Source organism: Perca flavescens, chromosome 5 (genome assembly GCF_004354835.1).
Source record: "Perca flavescens isolate YP-PL-M2 chromosome 5, PFLA_1.0, whole genome shotgun sequence".
In the NCBI taxonomy this organism is placed as follows: Eukaryota; Metazoa; Chordata; class Actinopteri; order Perciformes; family Percidae; genus Perca; species Perca flavescens.
Window position 1 is genome coordinate 39361861 of NC_041335.1, and position 14074 is coordinate 39375934.

At 41.6% G+C, this 14074-nt stretch overlaps 1 protein-coding gene across 1 annotated transcript in view; it reads left to right on the plus strand.

The window, feature by feature from the left end:
• Positions 1-2100: 2100 nt before the first annotated feature.
• Positions 2101-14074, plus strand: part of npc1l1 (NPC1-like 1) — a 44865-nt gene continuing 32891 nt past the window's right edge. Inside the window, exons 1-9 of the mRNA XM_028579222.1 lie at positions 2101-2142; positions 4923-5084; positions 6371-7080; positions 7129-7288; positions 8488-8781; positions 9714-9937; positions 11308-11408; positions 11516-11688; positions 13814-13942. Of these exons, the coding sequence (XP_028435023.1) occupies positions 2101-2142; positions 4923-5084; positions 6371-7080; positions 7129-7288; positions 8488-8781; positions 9714-9937; positions 11308-11408; positions 11516-11688; positions 13814-13942 (1995 nt within the window). The remainder of the gene's footprint in view (positions 2143-4922; positions 5085-6370; positions 7081-7128; positions 7289-8487; positions 8782-9713; positions 9938-11307; positions 11409-11515; positions 11689-13813; positions 13943-14074) is intronic.

Sequence of the window (14074 nt, forward strand, 5' to 3'; positions counted from 1 at the left end):
ATACAAAAAGTGATTCCAAGAACATTTTGTTGGAAAGAAATGCATCAGGGTTTCTAATGAAGTATTCGTACACATCGCTGTGAAAAGTAAAGCTCTGTAATTGGTTTGTATTCCACGTATTTATTCCTGTCAGCAGCACATTGACTGCTGCTGTATAAGAGCGTGAAGATCTTCGTAGGGAGGAGGTCAGGGGGAGGTTTGGCTCCTAAAACACAAGCTTTAAAGAGGGGGAGCAGAGTTCATGTCCTGAAGAAGTTAAAGCGTAACTCAAAATGCAACCTAGGGTCTTTTTGTGAATGTACCCAAGTCAAACTTTCGTTTAAAAGCATATTTAGGACGGAAGCTTAAGATTTACTGTATTCTCGTTTTTCGGTCAAATGGCCTTTTGAATAGGAGAGCTAGGGGCACTTTTATGCTAGCCTCAAAATCAGTATTTTTAAAATACTAAGAAGGCTCGACACAACATGAAACTTTGCTCCAAGTATCACCAGGGGTTCTACACCTTAACAAAAGCATTTACAACATTGTTTGTGTACCTAGAGTTTACTAAAAAGAAAGGTTTTGAACAACTCACTAGCTGTTGTTGTTTCCGGCTGCAGCCGTTTTGTCAGTCAAAAACAATCGATCTCTGAATGCAACATAACAGGGAGGAGATGGAAAGCTCCTAAAGCTTAGTTCCATATAAATGCACGGATATTTCTTGTTTTGTCGTTATTGAAAAACAATATTGACCTCGTAGTTGAAAAAGGAGCCTTGTATGAGAATGACATTTCCTCCTATGGAGTCCGTTCATTCGCATTCGGATATCGACTCGTTTTGACTGCCGAGGTGGAAGCGGCCGGAAACAACAACAGATACAGCTACCCTTTCTTTTTAGTAAACTCTGTGAACACAAACAATGTTGTCAACGCTGTCGTTAAGGTGTAGAGCCCCTGGTGATACTTGGAGAAAACTTTAATGTTTTGTCGAGCCTTCTTAGTGTTTTAAAAATAGCTATTTTGGGGCTAGCATAAAAGTGCCCCTAGCTGCTTTTAAACGAAATTTTGACTCGGGTACATTCACAAAAAGACCCTAGCTTGCATTTTGGCAAGAATTATGCTTTTAGGAGAAAACACAAGACTTTCACCCAGGAAACAGGTGTTCGTGTCCTGGAGAAGTTAAGGAGAAAACACAAGACTTTCACCCAGGAAATAGGTGTTCATGTCCTGAAGAAGTTAAGGAGAAAACACAAGACTTTCACCCAGGAAACAGGTGTTCATGTCCTGAAGAAGATAAGGAGAAAACACAAGACTTGGTGACAGGTGCTCATCGCACGCATGCGGCAACAATAAGAACACCTTTTTCCTGGGTGAGAGTCTTGTGTCTTAGGAGCCAAACATCGCCCCTGACCTCCTCCCTAAGATCCTCACGCTCTTATACAACAGCAGTCAATGTGCTGTTGACATTAATAAATACGTGGAATACAAACATCTTACAGAGCTTTACTTTTCACAGATAAATGTGCAAATGTTTCATGAGTACAGGCTGAAATCAGAAAAGCCTAGACACAGCAGTGTCTCTTAGATGGCGGTCTAAATGTCACGGTCACAAACGCCATGTTCAGTGAAAGCATTGATCCCATTCAGGTCGATCAATGTGTCTGTTTGTGTCCTTAATAAAAGCACCAAAAGTTGCAAAGGGTCAGTAAATTATATGATCAGAGTTACATAGAAGGGAAGAACTGGGTGCGGTTGTTTCTAGCGGATCCTTCCTGTAGTTTCTTCTGTAGGCTCTCCCCTCAGCAATCCCAATCGAAATCTGCCCACACGTTAATGATCAGACTGAGGAATTGTCCATGCGTGGCTGTGATTGGCCCGCTGCAGCATCACACCAGATAAGAACAGTGTGACGCTACAGGAGACCCTGGACCCGTCATGACGTTCCTCCCTTTTCCCAATCCCAACACTGTCAGACAGCAAACAGGAGAGGCTGTCTGCCGTTACTGTCTCTTATGTATATCTTCCAACAGGACAGCAGTGAGTCATATTAATATTAATCTACACTCCTACATTACAAACTGTGCCTGAGAACTCTTCAGTGGCTGAAACACTCTCAGGAATCATGGTCCGTGTCGCAGCGCTGATCACTTTTCTGACTTGTGTGGTAAGTTTGTTCCCGCAAATTTTTATTTAGTTTTTTTATACATAGACTATACAGAGCCAGAACACCTGACCAACACGCAAAATATAGGTCGAATTTTGCCGAAACTGTTTATCGAGCTCAAGGCTGCCCAATTTGAGGCCCGCGGGCCATGTCTGGCCTGTGCTCTCTTTGTTTTGGCCCGCCATGGATTTGACATGCTTAGTCTCCTCTTACTGTAAAAGTAACGACTACAAAACGTACATTTTGTGCAGTTAAAAAGTAGAGATGTTCCGATACCGATACCAGTATCGGTATCGGCTCCGATACTGCCTAAAACGCTGGTATCGGTATCGGGAAGTACTGGAGTTTATGCACCGATCCGATACCACGTAATAAAGCCCTAAAGAAAATCTACGTTAAAGTAGTTTATTTATGTTTTTTTTCCGTTATAACTGACTGTCAAACTGGAGAATAAAAGAAAGTTCTGGGGCATTCATTGTTTGTGTTTGTTCATGTTTCACAAAGATAGAAATAATATCACATCCATACAGGGATAATAGTATACAGCTGTTAAAACATAATAAAATATATGACACACTGGTATCGGGATCGGTACTCGGTATCGGGAAGCAAAAAATGGTATCGGGCCATCTCTATTAAAAAGTATGTAATCTGAGTTTAACTGCAATGTAAAGCACAGTGTTGGTAAACATCCCATTTAAATTATAAAAGTACAAAATGTATCTGGTTGGCCCATGGCCTTCCAACCAGATACATTTTGGCCCTTCATATGAAAGAATTTGGGCACCTCTGATCTAGCTGCCACGTTGGTGGGTAGCCAATGACAACTGAGTTTTTCTTTAGTTTTTTTTTTTTTAAGGTTAATCTTTTGGCATTTTAGACCTTTATTCGATAGGACAGCTTAGACATGAAGGGTGAGAGAGAGAGAGAGAGAGAGAGAGAGAGAGAGAGAAGGGAGAATGACATGCAGCAAAGGGCCACAGTTTGGAATTGAACCTGCAGCCGCTGTGGCGAGGACTGAGCATCTGTACGTAGGGTGCACTCTCTACCAGGTGTTCTACCCAGGCGCCCCAACTGAGGGGATTCTTTAGCTGTCTTTTTGCCGCTTTTGTTTCCGTTTCTTTGGATTTGAGCTAAAAAATGTGGCGGCACATTACCGGGGTAAAGAGGCTGATAAACAAACAGATGAAAACATATATGTTCTGAAAGTCATTTAGTTTGATTTCGTTAATAACTTGACAGCACTTAACATCCTGTTGTCCTCGGGTCAAATTGGACCTGTTTTCAAATTGTTTTTTTTATTTCCGAAAGGTAGTCGTAATAAGGGTTAAAAACATTGGAAAAATTGCCAAAAAAGTTTTAGGAAAGAAGTGTGGAAATGTCACAAATAGCGCCATATAAGTCGACAAAACATAAAAAAGGGACAAAGACATTGGAAAAAAGCGAAAAAAAATAATTATTTAAACTATGAAAAAAAAAACGTCATAAAAAAACTTTGTAAAGAGCAACAAAAACGTTGAGATAATGAAAGAACATTTTTCATGGTCGATGGTCGACAACAACAGGGTTAAGATAGATGTAAAGAAGTGACAAAAAGATGCTCATCATGCACTTTGAAATGATAATAAAACATGTTCTGATGATATGACATACTCAACCCTCATGTCGTCCTCGGGGTCAAATTTGACCCGTTTTCAAAAACGTTTTATATCAGAAATATGGGAAATCAAAATAAGCGCCGAAAATGTTGAATAAAGTGACAAAAAGTTGGGAAAAGCGTAAACAATGGTCAAAAAATGATAAAATGTTGGGAAAAAGCGTAAAAATGTTTTTTAAAAAAGTGACAAAACCTTGGAAAAAAAGTAAGAAATGTTGGAAAAAGCCAATAAAGTCAAAAAAGTAAAAAAAAATTTAGGGGAAAAAAGTGTCGAAAATCTCGTTTTATTCAGATTTTAAGGCGTTTTTCTGAAACTTTTTATTTGATTTTTTTCTACGTTGTTTTTGTTGTATCTTTTTCGTTTTTTTAACGTTACTTTTTTATATTTTGTTCACATTTTTTTGCCTCTTTTGGTAACTTATTTGTTAAGTTATTTATTTGCGTAATTCTTTTCCTGCACATTTTTGTTGTTAAAGGCATTTTTTCTAAGACTTTATTCCACATTTTATCCAGATTTTTTTGCAGTTTTTTTCCAGATTTTGTCATTTTTTCCGACTTTTGTTGTTCTTTCTAACGTTTTTCTCATTTCGTTGTCATTGTCTTTCATTTTCTACCTTTCTTTTTATTATTATTATTATTTATTACATTTATATAGCGCTTTATCATAGACACTCAAAGCGCATTTTGGGGGGAGGGGGGTGGGGACTGCTCTCTAACACCACTAATGTGCAGCACCCACCTGGGTGATGCACGGCAGCCATACAACGCCTTGCGACGCCAGACGCCAGAACGCTCACCACACATCAGCTAGTTAGGGAGGGGGAGGGGAACATATTTTTAGTGGTGGGGGAAACCGGAGAACCCGGAGAAAACCCACGCAGACACGGGGAGAACATGCAAACTCCACACAGAAAGGCCTGGATTTGAACCCAGAACCTTCTTGCTGTGAGGCCACAGCACTAACCACTGGGCCACCGTGCTGCACTCATGTGGACTGCTGGCGCCCCCTAGCATTTGCCTATTCTGCCTATTCTGCCGGGTACTACTGGATTTGTCTTTACTGGCCTGCAGCATAATGTGATTTCCCCTTCTGTAAATAATTACTCTTCCGTCTTCCACACAGCTGCTGTCGGAGGCCCAACATGAGCCGGGCTTCTGCTCTTTCTACGAGGAGTGTGGAATGAACCCTTCGGCCGGAGGCACACTCATCGACCCCATCGTCCCATGTCTGAACTACAGCCCTGCCCGAGCCCTCGCAGGAGAGCACTACAGGCAACTCAAAAAGGTCTGTAGGTTCGGCATCCAATACTGAGCGAGAACGCTGTAACCAGCAGCCGTGAACCGAGCTGCAATGTAACCCTATTAGACAAATGTTAAGCATCACCCACCAGACTCCATGTAAATAATCAGGACTTTTAGCGTGTATAGAGCCAGCATATTTCCACCAGACTCCATGTAAATAATCAGGACTTTTAGCGTGTATAGAGCCAGCATATCTCCACCAGACTCCATGTAAATAATCAGGACTTTTAGCGTGTATAGAGCCAGCATATTTCCACCAGACTCCATGTAAATAATCAGGACTTTTAGCGTGTATAGAGCCAGCATATCTCCACCAGACTCCATGTAAATAATCAGGACTTTTAGCGTGTATAGAGCCAGCATATTTCCACCAGACTCCATGTAAATAATCAGGACTTTTAGCGTGTATAGAGCCAGCATATCTCCACCAGACTCCATGTAAATAATCAGGACTTTTAGCGTGTATAGAGCCAGCATATCTCCACATGTAAATGGGTGAATTAAGGGTTTATTTCAACCAAACCAGAGTGACCTTCCATTTTTAAGTAAAATCATAGAAAAAGTGTTTTTTCAACAACTCAACTTTTTCTTATCGCTAAACAACAGTTTTGATGCCTTCCAGTCAGCTTTTCGACCAAACAACAGCACAGACGGCTCTTGTTAAAGTGTTTAATGACATCCACTTAAACACAGATAGTGGCAAAATTTCAGTCTTAGTATTACTTGATCTCAGTGCTGCATTTAATACGGTAGACCATGACATATTGCTTGACCGATTGGAAAACTCGGTTGGTCTTTCTGGCTCAGTACTAAAGTGGTTTGAATCCTATTTAAAGAATAGGGACTACTTTGTGTCTATAGGTAATTATACATCTGAGCATACAAATATGACGTGCGGAGTTCCCCAAGGCTCAGTTCTGGGGCCTCTTCTGTTCAACATCTACATGCTTCCACTGGCTCAGATTATGGAAAACAACAAAATAAGTTACCATAGTTATGCGGATGACACACAAATTTACATAACCTTGCTCCTTATGACCTCATAAGGAGAAGATTCCTGATTGGCCCATCTGAGCTTTCATTTTCTCAAAGGCAGAGCAGGATACCCAGGGCTCGGTTTACACCTATCACCATTTCTAGCCACTGGGGGACCATAGGCAGGCTGGGGGACTCATATTAATGTTAAAAAACCTCATAAAGTCAAATTTTCATGCCATGGGACCTTTAAAAAGCATTCCTTTGACATTTCTTTGCCTGTTGTTGCTGCAGGTTTGTCCCATTTTGGACCGCGGGGAGGGCAACACGTTCGCCTGCTGCTCCATCCAACAGCTGTCATCCTTGTCAAAGAGTCTGGCCCTGTCCAAGGCGGTGCTGGTCCGCTGCCCGTCCTGCGCCGAGAACTTCGCCCACGTGCACTGCATCAACACCTGCAGCCCCAACCAGAGCCAGACCGTCAAAGTCACCAAAGTCGCCAACATCACGAACCCGCTGACCAACGTGACGAGGGAGGCCGTGGTAGCCTACCAGGCGTTCATGACCACTTCCTTCGCCGACACCGCGTTCCAGTCCTGCAGGAACGTCCGGATCCCCGCCACAGGCGGCTTCGCCATCGCCACCATGTGTGGCCGATACGGCGCCAAGCTGTGCACGCCGCAGCACTGGTACGACTTCCAGGGCGACTCCAGCAACGGCCTGGCGCCGCTGGACATCGACTTCCAGCTGGTGAAAGACGGAGACACTCAGGGACTGCCACCGGGAGTGATTCCCTACAACGGGCGCGCTCTGAGGTGTAACGAAACCACGCCATCTGGCGGCAAGGTGTGCTCATGCCAGGACTGCCAGGAGTCGTGTCCGAAGATGCCGCCTCCGCAGATGCCACCTGGCCCGTTCAGAATTTTAGGAATGGACGGTTTCCTCTTTATTTCCATAATCTTACTGAGCGTCCTGATGTGTGCCTTCCTTCTCTACCTCGTCGTGTCGTGCTTTGCGAGGTCTCAGAAAAGAAAGGATGAAGAGAAAGGGAAGAGAAAGGGGAAAGGCAAAGACCAGAACAGCAATGATGTGACTCAAAGGATCATCGACCCGTCCGAGGTGACCTGCGCCGAGAGGAACAGCCTGGCGGCTCAAGCTTTCCTGAGTTTAGAGTTTCGCCACTGGGGAACCCTCATGGCCTCGTATCCACTCACGGTAAGTTTCACCCAACGCTTCTTTGAATCAGAAAAAAGTGCAATATCAGAATCAAAATCAGATTTATTGGCCAAGTATACACAGCCACAGGGCTGTGGGAACATTGGGCTGTAGGAACATAGGACTGTTGGACCATTGGGCTGTGGGACCATAGGGCTGTGGGGCCATAGGGCTGTGGGACCATAGGGCTGTGGGAACATAGGGCTGTGGGAACATAGGGCTGTGGGACCATTGGGCTGTGGGACCATAGGGCTGTGGGGCCATAGGGCTGTGGGGCCGTAGGGCTGTGGGACCATTGGGCTGTGGGGCCATAGGGCTGTGGGGCCATAGGGCTGTGGGAACATAGGACTGTGGGACCATTGGGCTGTGGGGGCATAGGGCTGTGGGAACATAGGGCTTCGGGAACATTGGACTGTGGGAACAAAGGACTGAACCCAATATATAGACATGTAGTAGTAAACATTCAGTAGACAAATAGTAATACAGGCACATACTGTACAATAGAGACAACAATATACATATAGGTACATATCGACATAATATACAAAAATACAAACATACAAATAAGACATAATATCAAGACAAGTACACATGGAGTGGGATGTAAAGTACAAAAAGTAATATGTATTTACCTTATTGGAGTAAAATGTGGTAACACTACTCTGGGATACACATTCACCTCTCTTTTTGTCGCTTTAGATGCTTTTTTTCAACATTTTTGTCGCTTTTTGAAGTTTTTGGCTCTTTATTCACTTTTTCCAGTGTTTTAGTAAAATTTTTGATGCTTTTTCCAATATTTTTATTTCTTTTGTTGACGTTTTTTGTCTTGTTTTAGGACCCGTTTCCCAGCCTTTTTTTGTGATTAACAATTTTTATTTACTCTTCCCGCCATTTTTCTCACTTACCGATGCTTATTTTTACCCTATAGATGCTGTTTTCAACATTTTTGTCACTTTTTGTGATGTTATTGTTGCTTTTTTTTATATTTTGGTCCCTTTTTGAAGTTTTTGGCACTTTAGTCACTTTTCCCAATGTTTTTTTTTAAATATCTTTTATGCTTTTATAATAAAATATACTTTATTCTTCCCGAAGGGAAATTTGTTTTGGACTCTGTCCGTTCCGCAGTTTTATAACTTGGCAGCTTTTGCCCTTGTTTGTGTCTCTTTTGTTGACATTAATGTCATTATTTTATCTCCCAGGTTCTGCTGGTGTCGGCGGTAGTTGTAGCTGTTTTCTCCGCTGGCCTGAAGTCCATCGAACTGACCACCGACCCGGTGGATCTTTGGTCTGCGCCCAACAGCCGCGCTCGCCAGGAGAAAGACTTCCACGACTCACACTTCGGCCCATTCTTCAGGACCAATCAGGTGATCCTGACGGCGCCGGGCAGAAAAGGCCACGTTTACGACTCTCTGTTGTTCGGAAAGCAGAACTTCAGCGGACTCGTATCCAAAGATCTCATCATCGAGCTGCTGGAGCTGCAGACACAAATCCGGGTAAATCAAGTCAATCACTTTCCTCTGTTTTCAGATTTTACATCACGACAAGAAGAACGAACCCAAGAGGTACTGTATCTCCTGATCTACTGAGAAAGGATACAAAAATAAACTCTCTCTGGGATATGCTTTTCCCTTCCCGCAATTTTTACCACTTTTCCCAATGCTTTAATAAAAAAAATGTAACTGCATATAAATGCACTGTGTGGCATGAAAAGAAAATACTCAAGTAAAGTTCAAGTACCTCAACATTTGGATTTAAAGACTAGTACTGGAGTAAATGTACTTGGTTGCAGTCCACCGCTGGAATAGAAGTAGTAGTAGTAGATAACTTTATTGTCCCCATGGGGCAGTTGGGTTTGTGGCACAATCACAAGGCCCTTTATGACAAGACATCAGACATATGATACAAACAAATAGTCCTTACATCAGACACCAACAGACATAACATGAAGAATATACATCACACACTACAATACACTATACACCCTTGGGTATGGTCAGGCCAGCTGGACGACTACCTTATTTGGAATGATTTAAGGCTTTTATGGCTTGTGTATGAAAGACAATTTGGATCTGTTCTTGGTCAGAAGGGGTTGGCAGAAACGACGCATAGATGGCAGTAGTTTAAAATGTGATGCCAGGTGGTGTGTGTGTAGTCACATACAATGTTATTGGCCTTTCTCACCAGTCTGTCTTTGTAAATGTGTTCAATGCTCGGTAGTGTTATCCCAAGTAACTTGCTGGCAGTTAAAACTGTTTTTCTGATTTTCTTTTTCTGAGACTCAGAGGCATTTCTGAACCAGCAGATAATACAGCAAGTTAAAGCACTTTCAATAAAAGCAGCATAAAACATTTGGAGCATTAGAGTGATTCATTAGTTGGAATATTAGTGATTGAAGATTTGCTTCATTGCCGTTTTCTTCCTATAGGACATTAAGTTCTGGTCTGAGGATCTGAATAGAACAGCGAGTCTGAAGGATGTGTGTTTCGCGCCGCTGAACCCGTCCAACCCCTCCGTGACGGACTGCGCAGTCAACAGCTTGCCGCAGTACTTCCAGAACAGCCTGTACAACATCAACGACAAGAAGAACGTGACACAGCTGGGAGTGACTGCAGAGGTGGACTGGAGGGACCATTTAATCTACTGCCTCAAGTAAGGATCCAAAACTAAACCACATTCTAGACCAGTGGTTCTCAAGCTTTTTACAATAATGTTCCCCCTAACAAGTTTCTATAAAGAGGAAGAATACAGCGATGTCAGCGATAGATTTACTAAACAACAGCCTTTTACCTGGAAAACATTTAAATGATGATTGAAAAAGGAGACAAAAACTTCGAAAAAGACGGTAGAAAGAAGGAAGGAAGGCAAGAATAGGTCGAAAATAGTAATAAAAACTTCGAAAAATAACAGTAGAAAGAAGGAAGGCAACACTAGGGTGACAAAAGGGACAAAGAAATTCCAAAAAGCGACAAACTTTGAAAAAAGTTAGAGAGGAAATGATCTCAACATATTCTTTATAAAACCTCCCAGTTAGAGAGGAAATTATCTAAACATATTCTTTATAAAACCTCCCAGTTAGAGAGGAAATTATCTAAACATATTCTTTATAAAACCTCCCAGTTACAGAGGAAATGATCTAAACATATTCTTTATAAAACCTCCCAGTTAGAGAGGAAATGATCTAAACATATTCTTTATAAAACCTCCCAGTTAGAGAGGAAATGATCTAAACATATTCTTTATAAAACCTCCCAGTTAAAGAGGAAATTATCTAAACATATTCTTTATAAAACCTCCCAGTTACAGAGGAAATGATCTAAACATATTCTTTATTAAACCTCCCAGTTAGAGAGGAAATGATCTCAACATATTCTTTATAAAACCTCCCAGTTAGAGAGGAAATTATCTAAACATATTCTTTATAAAACCTCCCAGTTACAGAGGAAATGATCTAAACATATTCTTTATAAAACCTCCCAGTTAGAGAGGAAATTATCTAAACATATTCTTTATAAAACCTCCCAGTTACAGAGGAAATTATCTAAACATATTCTTTATAAAACCTCCCAGTTAGAGAGGAAATGATCTAAACATATTCTTTATAAAACCTCCCAGTTAGAGAAGAAATTAACTAACATATTCTTTATTAAACCTCCCAGTTAGAGAGGAAATGATCTAAACATATTCTTTATAAAACCTCCCAGTTAGAGAGGAAATGATCTAAACATATTCTTTATAAAACCTCCCAGTTAGAGAAGAAATGATCTAACATATTCTTTATAAAACCTCCAAGTTAGAGAGGAAATTATCTCAACATATTTTTTATAAAACCTCCCAGTGAGAGAGAAAATGATCTAACATATTCTTTATAAAACCTCCCAGTTAGAGAGGAAATTACCTAAACATATTCTTTATAAAACCTCCCAGTTAGAGAGGAAATAATTAACATATTCTTTATATTCTTTGCACCAGACTAAGTATTGTTTAACATAACCTCCTTTTGTACCATTTCATCTGTTTAGCTCTCCGCTGTCCTTCAAAGACATCACCGGTTTAGACATGAGCTGCATGGCTGATTACGGAGCTCCCGTCTTCCCCTTTCTGGCTGTAGGAGGCTACGAGAGTGAGTCACTTCCAGTACCATCTTTTACACATAAAATGCAAAATATCTAAACAATAAAAACAAAAAAGGTTGCCCTCTGAACTTCATACGTCTTGCTTTTTTCCCAGATGACGACTTCACCAATGCCGAGGCTTTCATCCTGACCTTTTCGCTCAACAACTTTGCTCGCACAAACCCAAAGTTCGAAGTGGCCATGCAGTGGGAGACAGAGTTTCTTAAAATTGTCCAGGACTACAAGAAGAACCCGGCCGCCAACTTCACCTTTGCGTACATGGCAGAGGTACAGCTAGAAATATGGATCAGTCACATAACAAGAACATTCACAGTTCTTGCACGTCATCCGTCATATCTTTCATCTTTCCTCCCTGCTTCCTATCGAGGGAAGGTTCGATTCAATTCAATTTTATTTATAGTGTCAAATCATAAGAGGAGTTATCTCAGGCAGTTTACAGATAGAGTAGGTCTAGACTACACTCTATAATTTACCGAGACCCAACAATTCCCTCCAAGAGCAAGCATTTGGTGCAACAGCGGCAAGGAAAAACTTCCTTTTGACAGACAGAAACCTCTGAAAGAGGTGGCTATTCGACGCAACCGTTTGGGGAAAGAGAGAGAGAGAGAGAGAGAGAGAGAGAGAGAGAGAGGGGGTCATTGCTGAAAAGCTGGTCCATTATATTGGCTCTTATATACACTTATCTAGTGGCCACAGGTTAATATAAACATGGGAACGAATTGTATCTCCTGGGCATGCAATAGCATTTTATGGCCTAAATATACATCTGTGATCCTTCTTGGTCTCCATATGTGAGTCCTAGGAAGGTTAAAAAATCAAGGGCAACTGGACTTGGGTAAGGTTGCTCTGAAGACATTTCTTCTCTCATCCGAGTGACTTCTTCAGTTCTGACTAGGGAAGTAGGGAAACCCAGCTATTTAAACTCTGTGGGGTTGTTTTAAAGATGATCAACACAGCTTCGTTTGTTGGCGCTCCTGGCTGTTAGCCTGGAAATCCAGACCCAAATCCAAAAGATTAAGGGTTAGGCAATGAGTAATGAAAATAGCCCAACTTGAGGGACGGCACCAAGCATGCATTTATAAAATCTCACTGCACCCAATTCGATAACACGTGTTTGCATTGGACCATAGTCCCCATGGTTATTTTGTTATGTAAATGTGCGTGTCGTCTGCATAATATGATAACGTATTATGTTGTTTTCCATAATCTGAGTTAGTGGAAGTATGCAGATGTTAAACAGAAGAAAGAAGAGGACCCAGAACGGAGCCTTGAGGAACTCTGCATGTCATATTTGTCCGTTCAGATGTGTACCTATATACACAGAGTCATCCCTGTTTTATAACCCTCTGAGGTCTAAAGGCATTTCTACATATCTTCTTAAATTCACCTTTTTAGGGTATTTGCATATATCTGATCCCTGTGTGTTTCATATAAAAATGTTCAGATAGATAGTTTTTATATTCAGGCTGTGAAACATGGTTCTGGGAGTCAGCTGTGTGTTTAAAAATATAATCTTTCATTTGCTTGATTTGCTAAACTCTATGATGGATAAGGAACTTTATTGCTGACTTTTGTAGGGCTTTATGTTGACAAAAATGCGACAAAAGTCGGAAAAAGCATCATGCAGTAATATAGTAAAAGCTATTTGACTTTTCTCAATAAAAGCCTGTCAGTAAGTATCCGGCCCTTGATGTGATTTTCATTTTCCAGTGTGGCCCTTTAGGCCTCCTGCACACTGCCTGCATGGCATGACCGTGTCAGCTGTGTGGTGTGTCCGTTTTTATTTCGGCTCCCATGTTAACCGGTTAAAGCTTATATGCTGCCTGCGTGACACGCACGTCTCAGGCGCGGCTCGAGCCGAAAACGCGTGCGTGCTAGAAATAGAACCGACGCCTATTTTTCACGTGACACGCCAGCGTGTTGGAAGCGTTTCCAGGCAAAATAGAATAGGAAAAGATGTTTATATTTCATTTAGACACAAATAAATATTAATAAATGACATGTTGATGTTTGAAAGTCTCGAGGTTTTGATATAAATGCTGATATATAAATGTAATTTAAATATCGCACCTGTCAATACAGAAGGAAATATTCTGGAGCCTATTTTGGCGTCAATACTGCTGACGTTGTCTTTGCTGTAATCAGATCAGTATATATTTATGTTTATGTTTATGGGAAACATACATGTGTCCAGACAAGGCTAGCAGCAGCAGCAGTGCGACATTAGACACGTTTCTGGTTTGCAAAGACATAGAAAATGCCACGCAGCTGCCACACAGCTGACAAGCAACAGAAACGCAACGCAGCCAGTGTGCAGGCAGCCTTAGTGAAAATGAGTTTGACACCCTTGCCCTAACCCTTTCCTTCTCTCTGGCCTCCCATCGGTCTACAGAGATCTCTGGAGGATGAGATTAATCGGACAACAGCAGAAGACATCCCCATCTTCATGATCAGCTATGCTGTCATCTTTGTTTACATCGCGGTGGCGCTTGGGGAGTACTCTTCCTGGAAACGCATACTGGTAAGACTTAACCTTTGCTATAATTATCACTTTACTCAGTTTCTTTAATCTCTTGCAGTTGGTCGTTGGCACGACTTGGGCCCAGACTAGTCAACAATCATTGGATGGATTGCCATTTACACGTTCCCTCTC